General features: G+C 35.2%; 1 protein-coding gene across 9 annotated transcripts in view; it reads right to left on the bottom strand.

Moving 5' to 3' along the window:
• Kif16b (kinesin family member 16B) overlaps positions 1-25,309 on the bottom strand; it is a 281,133-nt gene that overhangs the window by 26,968 nt on the left and 228,856 nt on the right. For 8 of the 9 annotated variants that reach the window (XM_078051379.1, XM_078051382.1, XM_078051377.1 and 5 more), the window contains one exon: positions 10,009-10,092. In XM_078051379.1, the coding sequence (XP_077907505.1) occupies positions 10,009-10,092 (84 nt within the window). Of the gene's footprint in view, positions 1-8,501; positions 8,624-10,008; positions 10,093-25,309 lie in introns of all 9 variants that reach the window. The other variant, XR_013439536.1, reaches the window with a different exon arrangement.

Raw genomic sequence — 25,309 nt, 5'->3', positions numbered from 1 at the left:
GTGGAAAAACATGTATGAAGTATAACTTGTTTATAAGATGACTGCTTTCCTTCCAACAACAGCTTAACATGATACTTTCAAGAAAAATGACTAATAGGCTTAAGTCCTTCCACCCGTCCACTCATCTCTCCTTCTTTTTTTAGCAAAGTTAATAAGACAATTAAAAAACTGGATGAAGGATAGAAGTGAAGAGGGAATGAAGGGATAAAAGGAAGAATGGAAAGAGATTAGAAATGTATGATGACCATATATATATTTGTACATATAGGCTTATTTTAGGTCCACAGAAAAACTGAACAGAAGGGATGCAGATTTTCTATACACCTACATGCCTTTGACCCATAAATACATTCTAAATCCCACACCATTGGATACATTGGTTGTATTTGTTTGAATCAATGAGCCTACACTGATATATCATTAACACCCCCAAATCCTCTGTTCTCTGCCATTCATTCTTTCCCATCCCTGGAAACCCACTAATCCTTAGTCTCCACAGTTTGCCTTTTCAGAATGCCATATAGTTAAAATCATATAATATGTGAGCTTTTCAGACTGGCTTATTTCACTTAGTTATATACATTTAAGTTCCCTCCATGCTTCATAGCTTCATAGCTCATTTCTTCTTAGTGTAGAATAATATTTAGTTGTCTAGCATGAAATATCATTTTAATTTAAAAAATTTTTAATTTAAAAAAATTTTTCCACCTACATAGGACATTTTGTTTACTTCCACAATTTGGCAATTACAAATAAATCAGTCATAAACATTCATATGCAGGTTTTTGAGTGAATATAAGTTTTCGATGTCTTTGGGTAAATACCGAGGATTGAGACCACTGGATTATATGGTAAGAGTATGTTTAGTTTTGTTAGAATTTGCCAAGTTCTTTCAAAGTATCTTTCCATGTTGCCTTTCAACCAGCACTGAATCAGAGTCCCTGTTGTGTCACACCCTCATCAGTTTTTGTAGTCATGATTGTTCTGGCTTTTGGCCATTCTAATAGGTATATAGTGGTAACTTATGCAATCTGCAATTCCTAGTGACATATAATAAGCATCTGTTTGTTTGCCATCTGTATATGTTCTTTGATAAGGTGCTGGTTCAGATCTTTTGCCTATTTTTAAATCAGATTGTGTTCTTCTTTTTGAGTTTAGAAAGTTCTTTTATATTTTTGGGTAACAGTCCTTAATCAGATATGCCTTTTACAAATGTTTGTCTAGTTTGTGGTCTGTGTTCTCATTTTCCAGAAAGTATCTGTCATAGAGTAGGGGTTTTTAATTTTAATGAGGCCTATCAATTATTTCTGTATAGATCAGGCCTTCCGTGCTTCATCTAAAATGTCACAGCTATACACTTATTCTCTTATGTTATCTTTTAGGAGTTCTAGAGTTTTTCATTTTACGTTTAAGTCCATGATACATTTTAAGTTAATTTTTGTGAAAGATATAAGGGGTGCACCTAGATTCATTGTTTTGTATGTGCATGCACATGCTCTTTCCAGTGCATGTGTGATTCCAACATCATTGGTTGAAAAGAGTAGTTTACTGCCTTTTTTCTTCTATCAAACATCAGCAGATTATATAAGTCTATTTTGGGGCTCTCTATTCTGCTGCACTGATCTCTCTGTCTACTCTCTCACCAATCAAGATAAACAGTGTCTTGATTAATATAGCTTTAGAATAAATCCTGAAGTTGGACAGTATCAGTTTTCTGACTTAATTCTTTTCCTTCAATATTATGTTGGCTAGATTAGGTATTTTGCTTCTCTATATTAACTTTAAAATCAGTGTAATAATATCCAGAAGATAACTTGATGAGAGTCTGGAACAGAGTTGAATCTGTAATTGAATTATGAACATATTAACAATGTTGAGTCTTCCCATCCATGAATATAGAATATCACTCCATTGATTTATTCTTTGATTACTTTCATCAGAATTCTTTAAAAATAGTTTTTTAGTTGTCAACAGACTTTTATTTTTATTTATTTATATGTGGCGCTGAGAACTGAACCCAGTGCCTCATACATGCAAGGCAAGTGTTCTACCCTGAGCCACAACCCCAGCCCTCATCAGAGTTTTATAGTTTTCCTCATATAGAGCATGTATATATTTTGTTAGCTTTGGAGGTAATGTGTTATTAATTTCAAATTCCACTTGTTTACTGCAGATATATAGAAAAATTACTGGCTTCTGTATATTGAACTTATATCCTACAACCTTGTTATGATTATATCACTTTTAGGAGTTTGTTTTTTAATCAATTCTTTCAGACTTTTTACATAAACAATCTATTACCTGTGAGCAAACACAATATTAAGACTTCCTTTCAACTGGTATATGTTTTATTCTTTTTCATGCTTTATTGCATTAGCTAGGACTTAAAGTATAATTTTTTAAGTTACTATATGACAACTACAATGCAGTTTAAAAAATAGTCATTGTTTCTAATATTTGTTATTATGTATCAGACACCTACCAATTATTTTATTTGAGTTTTTCATTAACAACTATATGAGGTGGGTACTCTTATTTATCACATTTTATCATGAGGAAAGTCATTAATTAAGTAACTTGTCCAAGATCACTCAGTCAGTAAATAACAGAGCAAGGATCAACAACAGGATTGAAAGATTGTGTTGCCTTTAACCTTCATCTTATATCAATTATACTTTATCTTGTGTATGCCTTTAACCTTTCTCTTATATCAATTGAGGCCATATTATATGCTATGTTTTCTATTAGTACTTTTTCATACTATTCTTTCTTGATTACCTTGACAACTCTGAAAGGTAATTGTTTTTATCCTTGTTTAGCACTGAGAACAAGAAAGTTCAGGGTGGTCAGTAACCTGTCCAATTATATACTGTAGTGTGAGAGAATTAGCATTCAAACCTAAATTTAAGTATGTGCTCTCATTTTAAATTTTTTGTCAGAACGAATATATGTCATGTGCTATTTTTAATACAGGTTTAAGTGGCCATTCAAAACACAGTAACTGAGGACCTGTTAAGGACCAGATACTGTTCTAGACAATGAGGAAGTAAAGGTAAACAAGGCAGTTGGAATTTGTCCTTACCAAATTATCTTCTAGTAAAATGTGCCCTCACATAAAAACATAAATACTTTAAAAAAGAAGGATAATCAATCAATAAACATGTGCTAAGTGCTGTAGTAAAGAAACTGGGGAATCTAGTGGGGACTGCAGGGATAAGGACTGCTTCTACTTGGTGGGTTAGAAAAGGCTTTTTCTGAGGAGAAGATATCTGAGCTGAGGGAGATAGTTCAAGCTCCTAGATGTTCTGGCTGACTTAAATTACAACCAGTAAAGAAACAAAGCTCCTGATTGCCAGCTTAGAGTTTTAGAGTGGGAGCCCAAAGATGAAGAGCAACTTTCCATTTATACATAAGTATATCTTATGTCCCTGAGCTATTCGTCATTATGCCAGTACAGAAAGCCATTTTACAATGGAGAAGGAGAAAAATAGCAGGGTAAAACTATTTGATGACAGTGTGGTGAGTCTTCCCTTTCCTCCTGTTGGACTACATCTGGGTTTGGAAGTTGTTATTCTCATTGGAAATATTTATTTTAATTTTGCTACCCTCTAAACCAGTGACTACTCATGGAAAATGAAATGGGATTTTTCCCTTCAGTTGGAGACTCCTACTAATGGATGAGATCATAAAATCACAACTCAATGTGATAAGATTTTCATTGTATAAAATGATTTCTTGACATTTAGTAGCCCCAGGATTATACAATTTACAGCTTTTCTGATTCTGTGAAGAACCTTTTTTTTTTTTTTTTTTTTTTTTATGAAATAGCCCCAAATTCCAGCTCAATCTCTTCTAACACTTCAGCAGCACTTAACACTCTTTGAAAATGCTTTGCTACTGATGATTATAGTAATAGACTAATAACAGAAAATAGTCCCTGCTAATGTGAATAAGCAGATAATCAGAAGAAAAGCCCAAAACAAAAGAGAAAGAAAGTGGTTCTTTCTATGGAGTGTTTCTTTAATCGTGGACTATGTTTGATAATAGTTCTATTATTATACATTTTGCAAGATGAGTAGAGAATAGATGGAAAGAATGTTAAATTAAGCATGGAATTGCTAAGTATCTTTTTGATAGCTAAATGAATGAGGAAACTAAGAAAACCTGAGGAATTCTACCTCCCAAAATTTACTTTGAAACTGAAAGGCTCATTCTATAAAAACATCTAAGCCAAACAATTCTATTGTTGGAAATTCAAGGTTTGAAGGTAAAATGAAACTGAAGCAGAATGAGAAAGTGTTGTTAAGAGAAACTAGACTGTGTTGCAAGTACCATTATCCAAAAAGTGAAACTTGACTGTGGAGTGTAGTGGGATAGATCAATACTGACAGCCATTTCTAATACCTATATTTAGCAAATAAAGCATTTGAACTACTGAGACTTCCATGGACCATAAAGACATCTGAAGAATACCAATAATCCCATTCCACAGACATGCGTGAATACAGACAAAAACACAAATATTGTACAGATCATGAATATAATCAAATATATCTTTTCCACGCTAATAAGGATAAGTACCACTTTTTGTCATATTTAAAACCTTACCCTGTTCCTGCTTCCCAAGTAAGAATTATTAATATACTAATCACAGAATGACCCCAGCATTCAATCCAGAGCAAAGGCCTATTTTCTTGCATAATGTACCAAATCACCTAGGACACACTCAAATCCTCCTGCAACTTTTTAACAGTTTTTTTACTGAGATGCACCTATGGTTCCTATGGTCCCCCTAGAAATCTTCAAAGATTCCATAACTCTTTATGAACAAAAGCCCTAGGAAGCATTTGAATATGATAGATAGAGCAATTACAGGATGGATTCTGCAAAAACAGACTCTAAAAATTGTTGGCCAGATACTATTTGTGGGAGTAGCTAATACAAGTTCATCAAAAAGAGATCAAATTTATGTTCCTCCACTTATTTTATTTTCCTTTGTTGCAGGAAGTCAATAAATCTAACATTATTTTAAAAATAAGTATATTCCTGGAGGTCTTTGACTGAAAAGCATTGACATTTATCTATTTTCTTCACATGCAGAAGCCCAGGGGATATACTAGGTCATCTGGGGACTCCACAGAAGGTAGCCTTGCAGTCAATAACCCTGTAGATATGCAAAGAAAACTAGCTATACACCACTGTTGAACCTGGAAATTGTTGAAGCCATGCAAATCTGGAGGAATTGTGTCCTTTTCATATGATGCTATGCCTCTCATTTTTTTTTTTTCACATTGTACAATAGCTCCACCATGATCAGGAGCAGAACCAGGACTGAAGACTAGGATCTGCTCCCAGGCTCACACTCTTAGCTATCACATTACTTCTGGCCTATCTAACAGTGCTTCAGCAAATGAGGTGAAAATGGGAAAGAAAAAAGAGGTGGCTTTGGGCTATTGTCTGCTCTTGTGCTTTGAAAATAAACTTCCTAGACATTTTTCAGGTTTTTACTTCCAAAGGTAAATGGATTATTCTGGAAAGCTTTATGGTTTTAGAGGATTTCATATGTTTTCCTTAATTACAGTTATTCCCTAAAATGACAGACTATTAGGATGATTAGTAGAATGTTTTCAAGTAGATAATGTTCTCTGAAATTAGTAACCCAAAATGCACCTCTCATCAATGAACAAAAATAAAACAAAGCAAAACAACAACAACAACAACAAAAAAAAAAAAAACCCTCATTAATTTGGAGGCTAATTTGGGCAGACTGAATGGAATGGCAGTGGAGCTTAATTAACATTGTGGCAATAATCTTAAAAGGTGGTGTTTCTGCAAAAGAGATGACTTTTTTAAAAAAAAAAAACAGAAAGATCCAACCCATTTAACACTTACAGGAGATTAGTCAAGAGAAGGGGCTTGTTCTAGAACACACTTGATTGTGAGCTAAGGCTTTGCCACATACTAGCTATGGGACCTTTATCTTCTCTAAGACACAACTTCCTCACCTGTAAAGTGGACAGAACTCTACCTCATCATTTGCTTGTGAGAGGTAAATGGCCTGATATTATAAGTATTTTCACTTGTGCTTTGCCCTTAGTAAATACCAAGTAAGTATGAGAAAGCAGGTATTATATACATGTATATAAAATTGTTGATATTTTACCACTTCTGAATTATAGCAATTGCAGTTTCTTAACATTCAGCTTAACAGTTATTGTATCTACCTTCAAATACAGATCAAAGTAACCTATCAGGCAGAGACTGATACCTACATTGCTTTGTCTGCTGACATGTGCCCTGGATGATAGCCAGGGACAGAAGGAATGTGCAGAGCCTGGGAGGCATAGCACATGTGGTGTGAGCATAATCCTCCAATGTCTGAAGACATGGTCTGCCCTCAAAGTGCACAGTCGCTCTGAATTGGCCAAGAAGGCAATCTGAGGTTCATGCAAGCTAGAAATCTTCAAAGATTCCATGACTCTTTATGAACAAAAGTCCTAGGAAGCATTTGAATATGATAGATAGAGCAATTACAGGATGGATTCTGCAAAAACAGGCTTCAAAAATTGTTGGTCAGATACTATTTGTGGGAGTAGCTAATACAAGTTCATCAATAAGAGACCAAACTTACGTTCCTCCACTTACCATTAGCACATTCCCACCCCTACTTTTGATGGTGCAATATGTTAAATGTCTCACTTCTGGGCCTCTGCACAATCACCACTACTACTAGACACACAACTAATATTCCTCTCTACAATGCAAGAAAATTAGTTTCTAAAGCGTTTTATGATATAGATTTTTGATCTTGACCATCATTTTAGAAAATAATTATTTTAACAGATTTAACATTTATCATTTGAAAAGGGTCAATATAGTGTCTTTACACTTAATGTGGCAACATTTCATACCTTTTTTCTGATAAACTCAAAACATAAGGTCCAAATCTTGGAATTATTTTAATAACAAGGAAGATCAAAACACAACTAAATACTTGCTTAAAACACCACTTTACACAGATCCATAAGGGTGACAAGGCTTATAAAGTTTTACTTCTGGACTTTAATAATATTTCAGATAATTCCTTTTAAGTAAACATCATGTACATTAGCTCATGCAGATGTGTCCTACTCAGATTCACCTTTCTACATGAGTTTATATTATACCTCCAGATAAAATACCATATAGGAATTTAAGCATGGTTTTAGAGGGAAAAAATGTTTCTGTTATATTTGTATTCTTTAAAAATAGCTCGCCTTGTCTCCAGCATATACTAAGAATTAACTAAATGTGTGTTAAGTTATATAAGAAGTTCAGGGAAAACAGCTATGTTAGTTTTCACATAAAAATACCCTAAGTCAAGCAGTGACTTCTGATACTAGAAGATCAAAAGAAAAGTCACAATAGTTATAGGAAATTAATGCAAGAATCTCAGATTAATTTTCCATTAAAGTGAAGATGAATTATGCTTGCTTCTTGAAAAGAAGATAATGTTCTAAGATTAACATTCAATATTAGGTGAAATGCACTTCTCTTTAGGTGTGGAATTCTTTCTATACAGGATAACACCACAAGTAAGTAACAGTCACAGGTGACCAAAGGGGATTGTTAGTACTTATGCAGTACTATCATTTGGATAAGTGCCTATATATATATTTTTAATTTTTTAGTTGTAATTGAACACAATACCTTTATTTTATTTTATGTATTTATTTTATGTGGTGCTGAGGATTGAACCCAGTGCCCCGCACATGCTAGGCGAGAGCTCTACCACTGAGCCCCAGCCTCAGCCCCTAGTGCCTATATTTTAAAGACTTCGTGACCAGTTTGGACTATGGGGAGGTAGTAAACCTTTAAGATGTGGAGTCTAATAAGAGGAAGTTTGTCATTGGGGCAGTGCTCTTGAAGGGACTACTGAGACCAGGACCCTTTCCCACTTCTCTCTTTGCCATGAGATAAACACCTTTCTTTACCATGTGTTCCCTCCATCATGCACCACTTTACAACAGGGCCAACTGACAATGGACTGAAGCCTCTAAAACTGTAAGCCAAAATGAACCTTTCCTCTTTTTATCTATTATCACAAGTATTCTCTTATAGTAATGGGAAGCTGATTAACACAAAGACATTAACATAATGTTAAGCCACATTTGATGACTTAATAATGTTAAGTGATGACATAGGAGATGCCAAAGGAACAATTGTGGGCTCTATCCAAAAGTATCAAGAATCGAAGAGTACCCTGAACTTTGCTCTGATTCTGGCAGTTGGAATGGAAAACCAAGGGTCATCAAGTGCTACACTTGTAAATGTGCTGCCTACAAAACAATCTATTGTGGCACAACTTGGCATCATGTGAGTTTAATCAGAGCACTGAGAAGCTACACCTGACAATAATCTACTTTCTCTTAATGTATAAAAATAAGCTATTACTTTCCATGTTCCCTTAATGATAGGGCTATGTGAGAGAGGCAGGTCATAGTTAAGCAAAGAAAACTCACTTGAAGTCTTCTTAGTTGTTCAGCCAAGTCTAGAAATTAGAATGCCCCATCTGTCACCCAACTGCAACTGCATGAGGGAACCCAAGCACCCAAGTGAGAAACTGCCTGAGTACCATCAGCTCCTGAGAAAATAATAAATTCCGTTTAAAGCCACTGAAAAAAATAAAAACTAGTTCTAGAGTTATTTTTAAAATCTGTTTGTGATACAATAAAACCTTTGACAAAACTCAATCAGGCAGGTTATCAAAATAATTTTTTTCTAGAGGTCAAACTCTTCACTTGGGCTTAAGAGTCATGACATTAGATGATGATTTTCAGAAGTGTGTAAACCTTCCAAAACTCAGTTCTGAAGTTTTGAGGTCTCTTCAAACGTATAACTCCACAGTCTTACTCAAATGCCTATAAGCAAGGTCATACTCTGAAACTTGTATTTCCTTAGATCAGTTCTGTATTGTGGGTCTCAAAATCCTGGAATGTCCCCTAAGGACAGACGATTATCAGTCTTCAACTTTTCCAAGTGCCTTATTTTCCCCTCACTGGAACCTCCAGCTTCTAGATATTTTCCTAATCCTTTGGTACATTGGCAGTAGTGGAAACCATGGTCAGCCATTTTTACCCAGGTGTCATTAGAAGAATCAACCTAATTTTTATGTAGCACTTCACAATTCAGAAAGGGCTCTTGCAAACCCTCCCTTGTGATTTCATTTCTAACACTGTAGTAGTGAAGGGAACTTTGAGAGGCCCCCTGAAAACATGCAGACACAAAATTTTTGTAAGATATTTGTACTTTTGTCTCCTATCTGCTTAAATAGCACAATGGCCAGGGAGTGACCAATAATTGAGGACTATCTGTGACCATATCTCAGTGAAAACAGTTGGTCCATGCCTTGGCACAAAGACTCAGATTCCAGCCAAATAAGCAATTATGTCCCCCACAAAAACAAATTAAATGAAGCAATCAACAATGTGTATTGGCAGTAAGGCAGTCAGAAAAACAACAGTTGTGTTAAACTGAGTTCTTATATGTAGTTGGCTTGAAAGATTAAGTTATAATAAGTCCAAAGAAGCCTAACTATAACTAAATTAGGAATGCATTTTTTTGCTTCCAACTGTCTTGAAAAAGTAACTATGATGCAATACTATAAATCTTCAGTTAATTAATTCCAAGTTTTCTGCAGCAAGCTTTGCACCTCATCCTATATTATATACCATCTGTCTATGGTGAATATTTAGTTCTCACTAACATCCTGCTTTCCTACTCTCAGTATAAATATATCTTTTAAAAATCAGAAAAAATGTTTTGCTAGACCAGAGAGGGATAAGGACTTGTATTTCAAATAAACTGATAATAGTGGCTTTATAATCGATTGCTGCCATCTCCTGTGATAACAAAGCAGCACCTTCGTAAGCGTGAACAAAAACAAAACTGTTTAACAGGAATAATTCTTACCAATCAAAAGGCAAATTTTCTACACACAGAGAGGAAAAAAATGCTTAATTCTCTTACCTCTAAATGACTTCTCCTCTCAGCAATCACACGTTCATCTTTGTTTCCAAATAGTTTCTTTGGGGGGAATTCAAGGGCAGCAAGCTGAAATACATATTTTACAAGAGCTGTGTTAATATTAAACCTAGGATCTTTGGGCTATCATTAAGTTATTATTTGGAATCTCTATCATGGGGAAACGAGAAAGAGGCTGAAAGGTTAAAGATGGTGGGTCTTCCATCAGTTTGCCACCAACCATGTGACTTTAGACAGACATTGCAACCTTGGGTCAGATTTCCCAATGGTCAAATGAGTGGTGGAACCTGATTTTTAATACTGTCTCATATCATGTATCAGACTCTGTGCCATATGGTGTTCTGCAATTTTTGTTTTTTAGAATACAAGTTTGTTCTTTCGCTCCTCTTCTTTACTTTTGTGTTGAGATGAGAATTTGAAAACTCAACCTACACACTACCAGAACATTTTGTAAAATAGCTCTGAGATGACTGCTAAGATTCTCTAAACATTCTTTACTGTCTTTTTTCAGTTGCTATTGCAAATGAAGACTGCCCATGTGAAAAGAGGGCTTCTTGTGGAAGCTTTCACCTTATTTTCCGAAAAGTGAAGGTTCAGAATTAGTTTGAACCTGGTATTGAAATTTCAGTCATTTTTCTTATGCTTTTATTCTGGAAGGTATAAAAATCATAAGAAGAAGATAAGTTTTATTATAAGCTCCCAGGCTAGAAAGGACTCTATAATCTGGTCAGAAACTGCCCTACCTGCTTTGGCAGAATGAATGTTAAACAGAAAAAACTGCTCTGTTGATGGAATTCACCATTTCCTTCCCTTCTCACCTTGTCAAATCCAGACAAATTGAAGCCAATGAAGCATTATTAAGAAAAAAATGAACATTTCTCTCACAGTGTAAGACACAACATGACACCAAATTCCTATTTTATACTATGCAAATATATAAGTTGATTTATATTTATATGGCCACAGCAGGAGTAAAAAATTAAGGATTAGCACCTGCATATGTAAGATTTTAAAAAACATAGTACATTAAAATATACTAGACATACAGAAAAGTACATATATAATAAGGGGACAAATTGATGAATTTTCAAGATCTCGATACACTATGTAGCTAGCAGCCAAGTGAAGAAATGAAACACTGCCCTCTCCCCAGGAACCACAGGTACTCCTTCCAGTCACTCCCTCCCACCTCTGCAAAGTCAATACTAGACTGACTGACTTCCAACAGCATAGTTTGATTCTTCCTATTTTTGAATTTCATGTAAATGGCATCATGTAATATGAAGTCCTTGGTGTCTCCTGACGGAATGAATCAATCTATCAATCAATCTATCTATCTATCTATCTATCTATCTATCTATCTATCTATCTATCTATCTATCTCCCATCTACTTCTGTTAGTTATACTCTTAGGAGTAGAAATGATACTGGGCCATATAGTACACATGTGTTCATCCATATTTGTAAATTTTGAATGTTTTTTTCCAAATTGTTTTGTTTTGTTAATTAACTGACAATTCCTTTCAGAAGTGACTGAGAGATTCAGTTGCTCCAGGTCCTCACCAGGGCTTTTTAACTACTGTTTTTTTCCATCTTAGCATTTCTGGTGGGTATGGAGCAATTTCAATTATGGTTCACATTTGCATTTCTTTGATGACTACTGATGCTGAACATCTTTTCATATACTCATTGACCATCTTGTTAGTCACTTTGGGAAAGTGTCCATTCAAATCTTTTGCCCATTTTAAAGTTAGGTGTCTGCCTTTTCTTTAGTAATTCTCTGTGTCACATTCTTTTTTGCTTTTTAAAATTTTTATTTGTTCTTTTTAAGATATACATGGCAGTAGAGTGTATTTTGACATATTATATATACATGGAGTTAACTTATTCTAATTAGGATCCCATTCTTGTGGTTGTATATGATGTGGAGTTTCACTGTGGTGTATTCATATACGAATATAGTAAAAACAGGGAATGAATTGGATATAACTTTTCACACTCTTAGAGGTGCCCTTGATAACTTTTTCAAAGTCAGTTGTCAGTTGGGCTAATGTTTGCTCCTTTCATACTCCAGTGCTTTTTATTTTTGTCTTGTTTTGGTACTATGGATTGAACACAGGGCTGCTTTACCACTGAGTTACATTCCTAGCCCTTTTTATATTTTATTTTGGGACAGGGTTTTTCTAAGTTTCCTGAGCTGGTCTTGAAATTGTCATGTTCTTGCACTGCTGGAATTACAGGAGTGTGCCACTGTGCTTGGCCTCCAGTTCCAAAACAGAGGAACATTGGAATAGGTGATGCTAACACTAAGGGATGGAATTCCTCTCCTCCTTTTCTCACCAATGTTCTGATTTTGTTGGAACTCTTGATCACTGCCTAGCAGCCACCTATTCATATTGCTGGTTTAGAACACTTAAAGAAGAGTTGCTTTCTTTAATCTTTATCCTAGATCTCCAAAGCCTTCACACCAGCTTCTATACACTGCAGATATCCTTTATCTCATTGTCATTAAAGATGAAGAGTCAGTCCTGATCTATTCTTCATCTTGACTTTGCAACCCACAGGTAATTTTAAAATCAGTTTCAGATAAAATGCAAATTCACTGGCACTGAGATAAGACAGACTCAGTTTGAATCTCAGCTTGACCAACTAGCTAATTAACTGTATTTCTCTGAACCTGAGTACTCTGTTAAAACACACACACACACACACACACACACACACACACACACACCCCAAATCTGACGGGTTTTTGTGAAGATTTAGTACAGAGTGGTGAACAGACCTTACCCATATTATTAGTTGTTAGAGATGGGTAACAACTAAGAAAGCATTATGCCTGTGTGCCCTCACTCCCTCTCTCCATCCACTGGGCTGGTAAGGTAGCTTTGAGGAGCAGAGGGTTTTCTAGAAACTGGCCTTATTGGCACAAACACTTTTCCTCATGTTGTTGTTCAGAGATTACAGGTACATCAGGGCTCAACTTCTGAGCTTCATCCAGCCTCAATTTCATCTTATACAAATGTGCTCCCCGCTGACGCTGGGATGCTGAAAGCTTGGCAAGCATACTTTTGCAGTTGATTGTTTTGTAATCTTTTATGTGGCTGATGAGGTGAATTATTTTGTGAGTAGAAATGGATGATCACATTTATGGACTCAATCGGAGATGGTGCACTGAGAATTTCAGGCATATGAACCAGGTAAAGAGCAACCATTCGAATTTCCTTGAGTGTACTCCCTGGATGGAGGTTAATATTTTGTCTATAAATAACAAACATATGAAACAACCATGTATACAACAAACATGTATATGAAGGTATCTACAGCGTATAGGAACTGCTGATGTGAAGACTTTGGAGATCTAAGATAAAGATTAAAGAAAACTTTTCTTCAAGTGTACTACACCAGAAATGGCTTAGTGCACTTAAACATACTAAGTGACTAGCAGATGGGTAGCATGTACAGCATGGATATGAACTATGAACGTACGGCTGCTAGGCAGTGATCAATAGTTTCGACAAGAGCTGCCAATAGAGAACACTGTACCCCAACAAGGGAGCAGGAGAACCACAGGGGCTGGCAATAGCAGTGAGCAATGGCAGGAAGAGAGAAGGGTCTAGAGATGAGCTCCCTGGAGGCCCATCCTAGGACATACAAACCAAGTTAGCTCCGATCATGTTACTCCTCTCTAACTTAAAGATAAAAATAATGATACCTCTCCTTATATGTAGTTAAAGGGAGGAAGGAAAGGAATAGAAGCAGAAGTTCTATGTGATTTAGGATAGAAATGCAAGCTGCTGGACCCACATCCTATTAGTGGGGTTGGGACAAGAACAAACTGAAGCAAAGTCAAATCCATGATGCAAAATATATAGAAAAGAAATGCCTCCATTAAAATAACTATGTTTATGACAGAAATAGCTTTCTAGTTGCAGCACGAGAGAATAGATTCCCTCTGACAGTGTGGAAACTACCTACATTTATCCCTTTCTGAGAACTTACCAGTGATGTTTAGGTCTTCCTATCTATTAATTTAGGTTGGGTGAGATAACATTTCCAGTTCTCTTAGTTAAAAAGTATTGGGTATAAAGCATTTCATCTAAGTATGCCTTGATTAATATTTTGACACTTTAAAGTGACTACTAGGGGTCACTTAAATTTCCATCAACTGTATTTTCTGCTAAGCAAAAGTATTCTCATTTGTTGGGTTGCTGAATGACTATATCTAAATAAATTTATTTCAAAAGAATACTATTCCCTCCCATATCTATAATTTTGCTTCCCATAGTTTCAGTTATCCTCAGTCTGAAAATATTAAATGGAAAATACCAGAAATAATTAATAATTTTTAAGTTTCATACTACTCTGAGTAATATGATAAAATCTCACTTCTTCCTGCCCAAGCTATGAATCATCCCTTTGATCAGTGTATCCACACTGTATATGCTACCCATCTGCTAGTCACTTTGCAACTATCTTGACTGTTACTAGATCAATTGTTCCAGTATTGCTTGTATTCACGTGACCCTTATTTTACTTAATAAAAGCCTAAAAGCACTAGAATAGTGATGCTGGCAATTCAGATATACTAAAAAAAAAAATCCATAAAGTTCTTTCTTTAAATAAAAAGTCAAAAATTCTTAACAAGAAAAAAAATGTATAGTGAGATTGTAAGATTAACACTTTAAAAGTACGTGAGAGAGATGGAGGGAGAGGGAGAGAGAATAGATGAGAAAGTAAGAGCGAGAACACACATAAACACAATAATTTAACTTTTATTACAGTATATCACTCTAATTGTTCTATTTTATTATGTTATTATTATTAATCTCTCACTGTGCTTAAAAGTTAAACCTCATCAGGGCTGGGGATGTGACTCAAGCGGTAGCGCGCTTGCCTGGCATGCGTGGGGCGCTGGGTTCGGTCCTCAGCACCACATAAAAATAAAATAAAGAGGTTGTGTCTACCGAAAACTAAAAATAAATAAATATTAAAAAATTCTCTCTCTCTCTCTCTCTCTTAAAAAAAAAGTTAAACTTCATCATAAGTATGTATATATAGGTGTCAGTACTATTTGTGGTTTCAAGCAACCATGGGGATCTGGAAACATGTCCCCGAAGCGTTACAGGGGACAATTAATAGTCGCTGACACAGAACATTTATAGACATATTCCTGATCCCATCCTCCAGCAGAAAAAAGAGACAGTCATCTTTACTTGGATTGGCTTTCTTGTTGCAAATAAATAAGCATCTAAAAAAAAAATGGGGAAAGACAGAGGGCCCTGGTGCTGACCTGCAGTCTAACTAGAGTGGGAAGAAGGAAAACAGAAGCAGGAACTGCTGTTTCATTCTGAAAATGACAATAATACAGTAAAAATCCTGTGAGAAGCCCAGGGAAGAAAAGAGGCCTAGACTCTGGCCTTCTACAAGTGCAAAGGTATTGCTTCATTTGTTTTAAAATGGAACAGCAAAAGCAACCCTCTGTGGATTTCATTTATGAATTTTGAATTAATTAAACTACCTAAAATGTTTTAAAAATAAACAATTTATACAGATAAAAAAGCAATTGGCCAGGACAAATAATTATGCCTGGAAGACCAAACAAAAGAATTTCCATTTGTTGAACATTCTGCTGTCTGAAATTCAACATTTCCAACAAATTAAGACTATATGAGAGAAGTTTATACAGGGAGTCATCCTGAATTATCCTTGATGCCTCTATTCATGTCCCACAAACATTGTCATCTTTTGTTTGCTTGTTTTGATTTCTCACATTACATAAAAACTTCTAAACAAAATCAGCAATATTATCTGTACCTTTTCATTTCTTCTCAAGTACTTTGTATTTACACATTTTCACTTTTATTGCCTCATTTTTCTAATCTAGCAGAAATTATAGATTTGATTTTCATGAGAAGTACTGTTAGGAACAATCTGTAGGTGGAGAGACTCCTCTTTTATTTCCCTTGTAACCTGTGAAGAAGGAAATACAGTGTCCTACGTATCAAAATATTAAAGTCCCTGAAGTTCTATAGTCTTCTCAGGCATTCCAACTACACTGGGATCGCTCGGTCTTTGACTTTACATGATCATTCTGGGAATCTACCTATGTTGTCTCCTTCTTCCAAAACCATAAGCCTCATCTAATCATGAGAAAACATCAGACAAATCTCAAATGGGGACATTCTATAAAATACTGATCAGTTACCATCAACAGTGTCAAAGCCATTTTAAAAAAAAAGTATGAGAAACTGTCACAATCAGGAGGGTCATGAGAAGAGATAAGTAAATGTAATGTAATATTGTGGATGGGATCCTAGAACAGAAAAAGAACATTCATTGAAAACTAAGGAAATATGAATTAATTGAAGACTATGACTAATAATTATGTACCAGAATTGGTTCATCAGTTATTTTAAAGGTACTCTACTAATGGTAAAATATGTTAATAATATATATTAATTATATGTTAATAATTAATAATTAATAAAACTCTGCACTATTCTCATCTTTTTACTGTAGTCTAAAAGTAAAACTAAAGTGGGATTTCTGGTTTCTGAACATATATGTAAGGAAATTGGAAGTCATCACTCCTATTCTTACAACATGAAAAAAGCTGAACCAAACTGAAAATCAACAACTCTTCTCACATCCAGGAAAGAAGTGAAGTCACAGGGCAAGCTACTGACTCAAACTGGACAGACAGATGGTGGATACAGAGAATTACAACTTATCTGGCACAGAAACCCATAGCTGGAGTCAATATTGGTAGAAACACTTTGAACTGTAATTCAGGAATTGCTGGAGGCTCAGGATAGAATTTTATGAATACTAAAAATGGCTGAGGGGGTGGATAATTTTAGGGGGCAGGTCTCCACACTTTTGTGAGTTTTAACTCCAGTAACTACCATCAGGTTCTCACTGTGCAGATGGGAGAAAAATCCATATAGCATATGGCAGGAGGCAGAAAATGCCGTTCGGCAATATTACCAAGAGTTCTGTACCAGAACTTAACCATCTTGGGTTTCACCAGAGTCCAGCTGATAGTGTGTGTGTGAGGGATAGCCAGTAAGATTTACCAGATTGTGGTGGGGTGAGAGGCCCAACTCAAGCTCACTAAAGACTTAGACTTAACACAGTAATTTAGAGTACTCCCCCCACTACACATATATTACTGTCATAACATAGGGATGCTTGTGACAGAGGATCCAAACTGAAAGAACTGCAAGTCTCAGACTTTATGTAAGGAGCCTCCAAGAAAGCCCAAGACCACAGAGGAGACAAAAGCAAAACATCAGAGGAAAGTTCAGCACCTGAAACCACAGCTACAAATAGTAAGCACAGCCTATACCCGTCAGACAAACAAAACCTCACACTAAAGGCCAATCTACAATTCCTTTTCCCAATACATCATGCCAAGTTTTCAACACAAAATATTACATGCCTACACTTAAAGGCAAAAAAGCATGTTTTGCTTAAAGACAAAACACAGTCTAAAGTTATTTTAAAATAAAAAAAAAACTAACTGGAAAAAAATTGGTACTTTTGTACTCTGTCCCCCTCATCATCTATCCCCAACAAAAAGTGAGCCAGCAAAACTCAAGAAACAAATGAAGAGACAAAAACATTAGTGGAATAAAATCCCTAGCAGAAGGAACAAAATCAATTAGCAAAATAAAAACACAGGATAACATAAATATACAACTGAGAAAATAATAATACAAAATGAAATGTTCTAAGAAACAAAAAATGTGACCCCAGAAATTTACAACTAACTAAACTGTCTTTTAAGTATACATGCCAGGAGAGACATTCTCAAACAGACAGGAACGCTTAATATACATCAAATGACCAAAATTATCCAATCAAGAGACTGCACAGTATGAAGATCTCAGGAATGAGGAAACCATCGTAGAGTAAATACTGCTTCTATTTAAACTCATACTAAGAGGTAATTATGTATAATTTATTCAAAAAAGGATGAGAACTCTATATATTTTTGACAATGTAAAAATAATGACTTTAAAAAATGGGAGGTAGGAGTAAATAAAGCTAATCTTATCTCTGTCAAAATAGTCATGATTATGAAATATTAAATACATCATCTGAAAACCAGTGGCTTTATAATTTTTAAAATGTTTTTATAATTTTTTTTCTTAAAGTCATACACATATTAGAGGACATATCTTGTAGTGGAGAAACTTTAATTTGAAGTTCAGCAAATTCTATGGTTTTACTTCATTTTCTTTCACTCTGTTAAATTCAAGTAAAATTAAATTTAATGTCTATACTTAAAAATAGCATATCTAAAATGAACACAATGTTTTAAGGTCATTTTATTCTTTTCCCCTATTCTTCTATCACTTTAGATCCTTTTTATCAATTTATGTATCCAACCTTTTATCTGTGCCTATTCATTTTCTAAATGAATACTTAAAATAATGTTCATTAAATGGTAACATTAATTATATTTAGAGAATGACTTTGGGTAATCTGCTGCTTTCTTCTTGTATTTCCTTGTATTATGTGAAATTTTTATAAATGAGCATGCATCACTTTTATAGAAACAGTAAAAAGTGATTATTCTTTTCCCAAATTTAATGGAACAGTTAAATTAACACCATATGTCTTTTTCTTTTAATAACCTGCGATTTGGGGCAATTGTATTTCAAGTCTCAACAAATAGCTGGTTGAACCATGTTGGGCAATGTGTAAAACCTCTCTAGTTTCTAGTTTCATCATCTGTCAAAGGGAAGAAACAGAACTGAGATGTTTTAAAAGTCTCCTTTCAGCTCTGAAATTCTGCAACTTGGATTCTGATGATTAAAATCTCTCAATGCTATGTTACAAGTAGCATTTTAGATACTGTGGAGATATTTTACCTATTATCTTGGTTGTGCTGTATGGCTTTTGAGGAGTGTATCTTACTTCCTGCAAAATCTCCATATACTCATTTGAAGCAATGTTCAGATGTGTGCAGGGAAAATGGAGTTTAATATAATAACAAAACAGGTTACTTTTCAAGAAGTTATAGAACAGAAAAAGGACAGGCACAAAGGGGATGCAGTATTCATGAGAAAACCTCCAAAATGGCCTCTTTTCCTGCTGTAGTCATTATCCTTGAGTAGGAGTGGGAAATGATACAAAGACGCTTGAGTTCTTATGGGAAAACTGTATATTAGCGTTAAAAATGATGACTGAAGTCAAATAAATGGGATATTTGTGGGAGATATCATAAACCTAGAGAATACTGGAAGAAATTTTAACAACAGCCCTATGGCCTACTTTGCATAATTATGAAATTTGATTATGCAGAATAAAACACAGGAAACAAACAAATGAGGATTAAAATAGCACTTTTTTTTTTTTTGCTCTAAGAGAAACATAATGACTAGCTTGCTCTGCAATTCAGTAAATAAAACATATTCTAGAGACAAAAGGGCTGAAATAACAGCCATTGGAAAAATGAAGTCAGTAATTTTGAGGTCCACTCATTTCTTATGAAATTTGTCTTTCTCTTCTTCAATACATGTGGAACCTAAAAACTCAAGTGATTCACTTCTAAGTTTTATGTTGAAAAATAGATATGAAGAACTAGCAAGAGAGTAAGATAATCAATTAGTTACTTTAAACTAATTCAACCATTTTATATATTATTTGTGAATCCTGGGTTTAGAAAAATGGAAGCACTGAGAATCCATTTATCTAACAAGTTCAGTAGCTACACGTGCATTTATGCTTTTCAGAAATACTTTCAGCATATCCTCTGCAATATTTCTTAATGATCCCGGAAACAGTGATATTTTCATCTACAAGTTGTTTCTTCTCTGATTCCCACTGAACTGACAAAGTCATCAAGTCTCCTGACTTCAATGTTTATTACATTAAAAGAAGTTTGCTGCCATTAAGAAGGCAAATTAAAAATAATTGGAAAGTTTGCTTTCATTAAAAGCTTTTCTCTCTTAGCCAAGTTCACTTTTTAGTTTAGCTAGACCCTATATTAAGTCCAGGTGGCCTTGAAGGCAACAGACTGCACAGGTTTTAATAAATGGCAATGTCATTACTTTGGATACAAATAACAGCAGTCATAAATATAGAAAAGAAATTAAAATGAGGAACAAAAGCCTTGCTTATCTTCTAAGGTTTTTAACAATTAAGTAGCTAAAACTGGATTATAAATCACTGGAAAAAGAAAGATTGAGAACTAATAAAGTTATGGAGCCTTTACTAATAAAAGAAAAATATCTGACTTCTGTTAACACTTGATAAAAGTGTAGTTTATTGCCATTCCTGATTTACTAGTCATTTTCTTTACTCCAGTGATACATGACTACTTAACTACTACTCAAGTTTTACAAAGGGGAGAAAAAATTTTAACATGGCACTCTAATTGGTCACATCAGCTATAACCTGTCTTTTGCAAGTAAATTTACCTACATGTAACTGGCAGTTTTTGAAACATCTGCACACTGCAAGTTTGTGGCTTTAAATTTCAGCCACTCCAGCTTCTGAGAAATGAAAATAATGAAAACTCATCAAAAGGCTGCCATAATTCTCACAGCTGACTAGATGGAGGCATTTTTGACTACTCAAAATTAATAGCAGCTCCCAAGGCCTTAAAAGAACAGCTGTCACTGAGAAATATACTCACAAACAATAAGCAATTCTCTTCTAAGTTTGATTTGTTAGTGGCATGAAGCAGCAATTGTTCGGGACAACCTAGATGGGTCATTAAGAAGCAATGAGTTACCTTTATACCATCAGAGATCTAAAGCCCACACGGTATAATACTTATGAGCCACCTGCTCTGTGCCTCTCCTAGGACTTGTCACATACTACATTGTTCTGAAGTATGTGTTGTATGAAGGAGTAATGTAGAAATTTTTGTTGGTGGTCCAGGGAAATCAACAATTAAAATTAGAACACATCATTAATGCAAGCTGCTGTCCTCTTCTCACAGAAGTACTAAAATCAAGTACCTTGGAATCATCCTAGGTATAAAATCATACTTGGAAATGTAGTTAGGATTGCATCAATTTCCAGTTATATTTGTATAAAGATTGTATCTTTTCCACATGAAGTTCTCATTCTTCCTAAAGCCAGTGTCAATTTCATTCAGGCATGAGCCAGTGAAAATAGATCTGAGAACATTCATGTATGCAGCAACAATTTTTGAAAGAACATCCAGATCTGTGAATATTAAATATTGCAATTTTAAGAATATAAAGTTGAACCAACTCAAAGACTTATATTTTCCATCTCTTAGTATGATGCTAATTGTCTCTTTCAGGAACTGAGGCATGCCAGGAACTTGTCATTGTAATGACATTGAATAGAAGAAACAAAATTTCTAGTAGTCTAGTTAGCATCCATGGTGACTTGCTATGTAACTGATTTTTATAGGGAATGAATTTTCTCATTTTTTATTTCATCTAGAGCATTCTGTAAATTTCCCCTTGTAGAACGAATACTGACATGAAGAGGAACACTGTCAGACAAAGAACAAGGAATCAGGAGACAGGAACCTTGCCCACTCTTAGGTCTTGAACAAAACTCTCTCTAGGTGTTTGGTCCCTCTTGTCTAAAATAAAAACCTGGACTACACATTAAGTCATTATGGTCCTTTGGCAGGTAGACATTTTATACTGTGGGTTCTAAGCCTGTTGCTGTACAAGTTTCCTTACTTGCTGCAAAGAAGAATATGATAAAAGTCTACATCTGTGGTAACTGAAGAGACATTTCTTCTTCATTGTTCAGGTCTGAATGAGTCTGTTATTAATGTTGACAATATTCAAGATTATCTGTCTCTAGATATCACTTCTTTAATTTAATGATCTATAATAATGAAAAATCAACTAAAGTTCACAAGGTGAATGCAAAAGAAAAGACAGGAAATATCGAATCAGTGGTCCACTGAGCATCCTTTGGGTGATGCTTTTCCCCAAATACATTCCTGAGATCCACCTCAGGTTTGTTAAAGCAGAATTTCCTAGTTGAGGGCTTGAATTGACATATTTTGGAAAGGCTTCCAAGGTAATTCAATGTTCTTTGCTCCTCCACCTATCCTTGAAAGTAGTGATTTAAATGCTGTTTATCTACTGGGTGGAAAAAATAGTATAGTACAAACCACAAAGTGAAAAACCTGGGTCCCTGATAACATACCAGGTCAGAATGCTGGTGGCCTTCTATTTTTGGCTATATAGCTATTTGCTATTAAAAAATTCAAAGAAGCTGAGGGCTTGGTGTGAATAAATTTATCTAAGGCTTACCGATGCTCCCTGTGGCTACGGTTGGTAGGGTTATAATTTGGGTGGTGAGCAGATTTGCAATTTTTATATTAAATTTGGAATGCTGGTTATAAAACAGTTTAGAATGCATTTCAATGAAAGATGGAAAATAGCTATCAAAGACAAATATGGAGCCAGTAGCCAGCTTTTTTTTCTTGACTTTCTTTGGTGCTGCATTGGGGAAATCATTTGGAGAACATAGAAGGTGATAAATGGTTTCATCAGCACAAACTGAAAGTCCACATACAAATTAAATAACCTCTTGCCTAATTATTTCCTTCCCTCCTACTGGTATTTACTGGGCACCCAGAGAATGCTAGCTGTGAGACAGAACAATTGCTGTAACACAGTAATCTTCCATTTTCACTTGAAGGCTCTCAAAATATTTCTCTTACTCAGATTTGTAAGGAGAAGGAAGCCCCTTTAGGGATGCATCTGATTGGGGCTGATTGTGTTTGACACTTGGGTACTCTAGTGACTCTGATTTTTTTCACAAATTGTGATGACTTAGTTATGATACAGGCAGGCAGCATGGACTATTCTAAGAAACATATACTCTCACCAGGCACGGACATTAAAAGTTCCCTTAGCACTTGTTTTGACCACATTTTGGTAGACAAAATGCCCCATTTTCATTGTTCATTCTTTGACCTCTAAGCAGACCAATACAAAATTGCTTCCAAATCACTTCTAGCTAAGAACATTATAAAAAAGTCCTCAATGATTAATTCTAAATAATCCCTTTTATTCTGAGAAGATTCTCCTGAGAAATTAGGCACTGGTCTTTGTGTATTCCTGCAACTATAACAAAATACCTTAGATGGGGTAATTTGTATACAAAAGAACTTTATTGCTCCCAGTTCTTGAGGGTGAAAAGTCCAAGATCAAGGGTAAAGCAGATTGGGTACCGGGTACATTCCATGTCCTCACATGGTGGTAGAGGAACCTTGTATTAGGGCACTAATCCCTTTGATTAGGGCTTCACCCTCAGAATATAATCACCCGCTAAAGACCTCATTTTAATACCAACAAATTCAGAATTAGATTTCAGATATGAATTTTTGAGACACACAAACATTCAGTTCATAGTAATTTCCATGAGGCTGTAACACTCAGAAGGGAGAACTCCTTGTTAAATGTACTAAAATAAAATCCTTTCAAAAATTAGACAGCATTGCTGAACTTCTGAGAATCAGTAGCTCTTTCAATGACTCTTTGACTTTCCTGTCCCAAGTCATACTACTTTCTTAAAAACATTCAGAGCCTATAAGACCATTTATCCAAAAAGCCATAAAGGGACACTAGGTCTTTACTATTTATTTTAATGGTTAAAAAAGGGATGTGGTTTTCAAAGCTTTCCTTTTTCTCTTCAACTTCTAGATGGACTAGGTTTCTGTTTGGAGGACTCCCAGACACTGTGATCTGGATTCACCAGTAAACCTCATGGACACTAGACATAAATAGTAACTCTACCTCCTCCTCAGCGAAACAAAAAGGGAACACTTAACAGGGTTTTGTTTCTGAGAACCATAACTTGATTGATATTTAAAAGGCTTATGCTCACTTTAATAAAGTCAAAAAATATATAGTTTCCATATAGAAAGAAGAACACTATAGAAATGGTCAGCATGATAAAATTTCAAAGACATGCTAATCTAGCAGATGCTGCACAATACTTGATAGTTGATTTCAATAACTTATTTTATCTGAGACTCTCACAATCTTTTACAAACTGGCTGTGGCATTATCATTTTACAGATGTGGAATTTGAAAACACAGGATTTAATTCGATTAAGATTCCATATGAGGTCAATGAAAGGCAGCAGAGAATGAAAACCAGAAGGAGCTATTGTCTTGCATAATACATGTCAGTATATCAAGAAAACAAATTAATTTGAAACAAAAGGGGAAGCCTATTTGAAATCTGAAAGAAAATGCTAAGGTCAAAATAAATGAGTAAGTAAAAATAAACCAACAATTTTAACCATCCAGAATAATGTAGCATTCCCAGTGGAAGAACTCGGCCCACTCATACAAGCACACCTGAAAACAGAAAACAAGCATGCCTTGCAATCGAGCTAAGACCATGAGCAGCTAATTTGGTCTTCTGTATAGAGGGCAAAGAACTTAGTTTTCTTTTTTCCTTCATAACATTTTGTTACTATACAATAAAAAGCATATTACAGTTTTCTGCTTTTTCCCTGCCCTCCATGCCTCACTTGTAGGTTGATAGAAGCCTAGAAGCCGGAGGTCTTGCCTTCCAAATCATTCATTCACTTTGCTTGTTATAACTCTAAGTTCCTTCTATTTTCTTCAGAGACATATATTATGTGATAGACATCTTCTCACAGTTTTAACTGGCCTGCCACCCAAGTGTACATAAAGTGTCCCTGAGGGGTCTTAAGTTGACTAACACATTTTATGTAAAAAATTATAGCAAACATGAATCACAGGAATGTGAGAAAACAGGGAAATTAGAAGACTCAGTTGAATGGTGGCTAAGAAATTCTTAAAACCTTCTCCCAAGGGTGATGACCTTTAGGGCTCTCAGTCTACCCAACTCTTCTGTATTCATTCCTGAGCTTGGATTTTCATAAATTAAGTCTTTCAGGACATTTGAGCAATCGTTTTTTTTTTCTCCCCCACAGAGAAATTTTCAATTCAGAAGACATGTAAGCATATTCAAGAATGTTCAGAGAAGTTGTCCTAACACAAAAATCGGAAACTACCCAAATGTCTAGCAAGAGGATTCTGGAAACTTGATAAGGTGAAAATGCCAATTTTGTTACTAGGCAATACTGTTCATGGAAAAGATTATCTCCCCACCACCTCTGCTTCTGGACAGGGAGAATGAGAGCTAGATGGTGGGAAGCCTAGCTGTAGGAGAGATGACTGATAATTCCATGTGCTTCTTGTAGAGGCTACAAATTCTGCCAGTGGAGTTGTCACACTCCATTGGTAATAGTGCTGGTTATCTGTGGCATGGGGAAACTAGAGAG

This window comes from Ictidomys tridecemlineatus, chromosome 5 (assembly GCF_052094955.1).
Source record: "Ictidomys tridecemlineatus isolate mIctTri1 chromosome 5, mIctTri1.hap1, whole genome shotgun sequence".
Taxonomy (NCBI): domain Eukaryota; kingdom Metazoa; phylum Chordata; class Mammalia; order Rodentia; family Sciuridae; genus Ictidomys; species Ictidomys tridecemlineatus.
The sequence above is the reverse complement of the archived record's forward strand: the minus strand, read 5'-3'. Positions and strand labels throughout refer to the sequence as shown.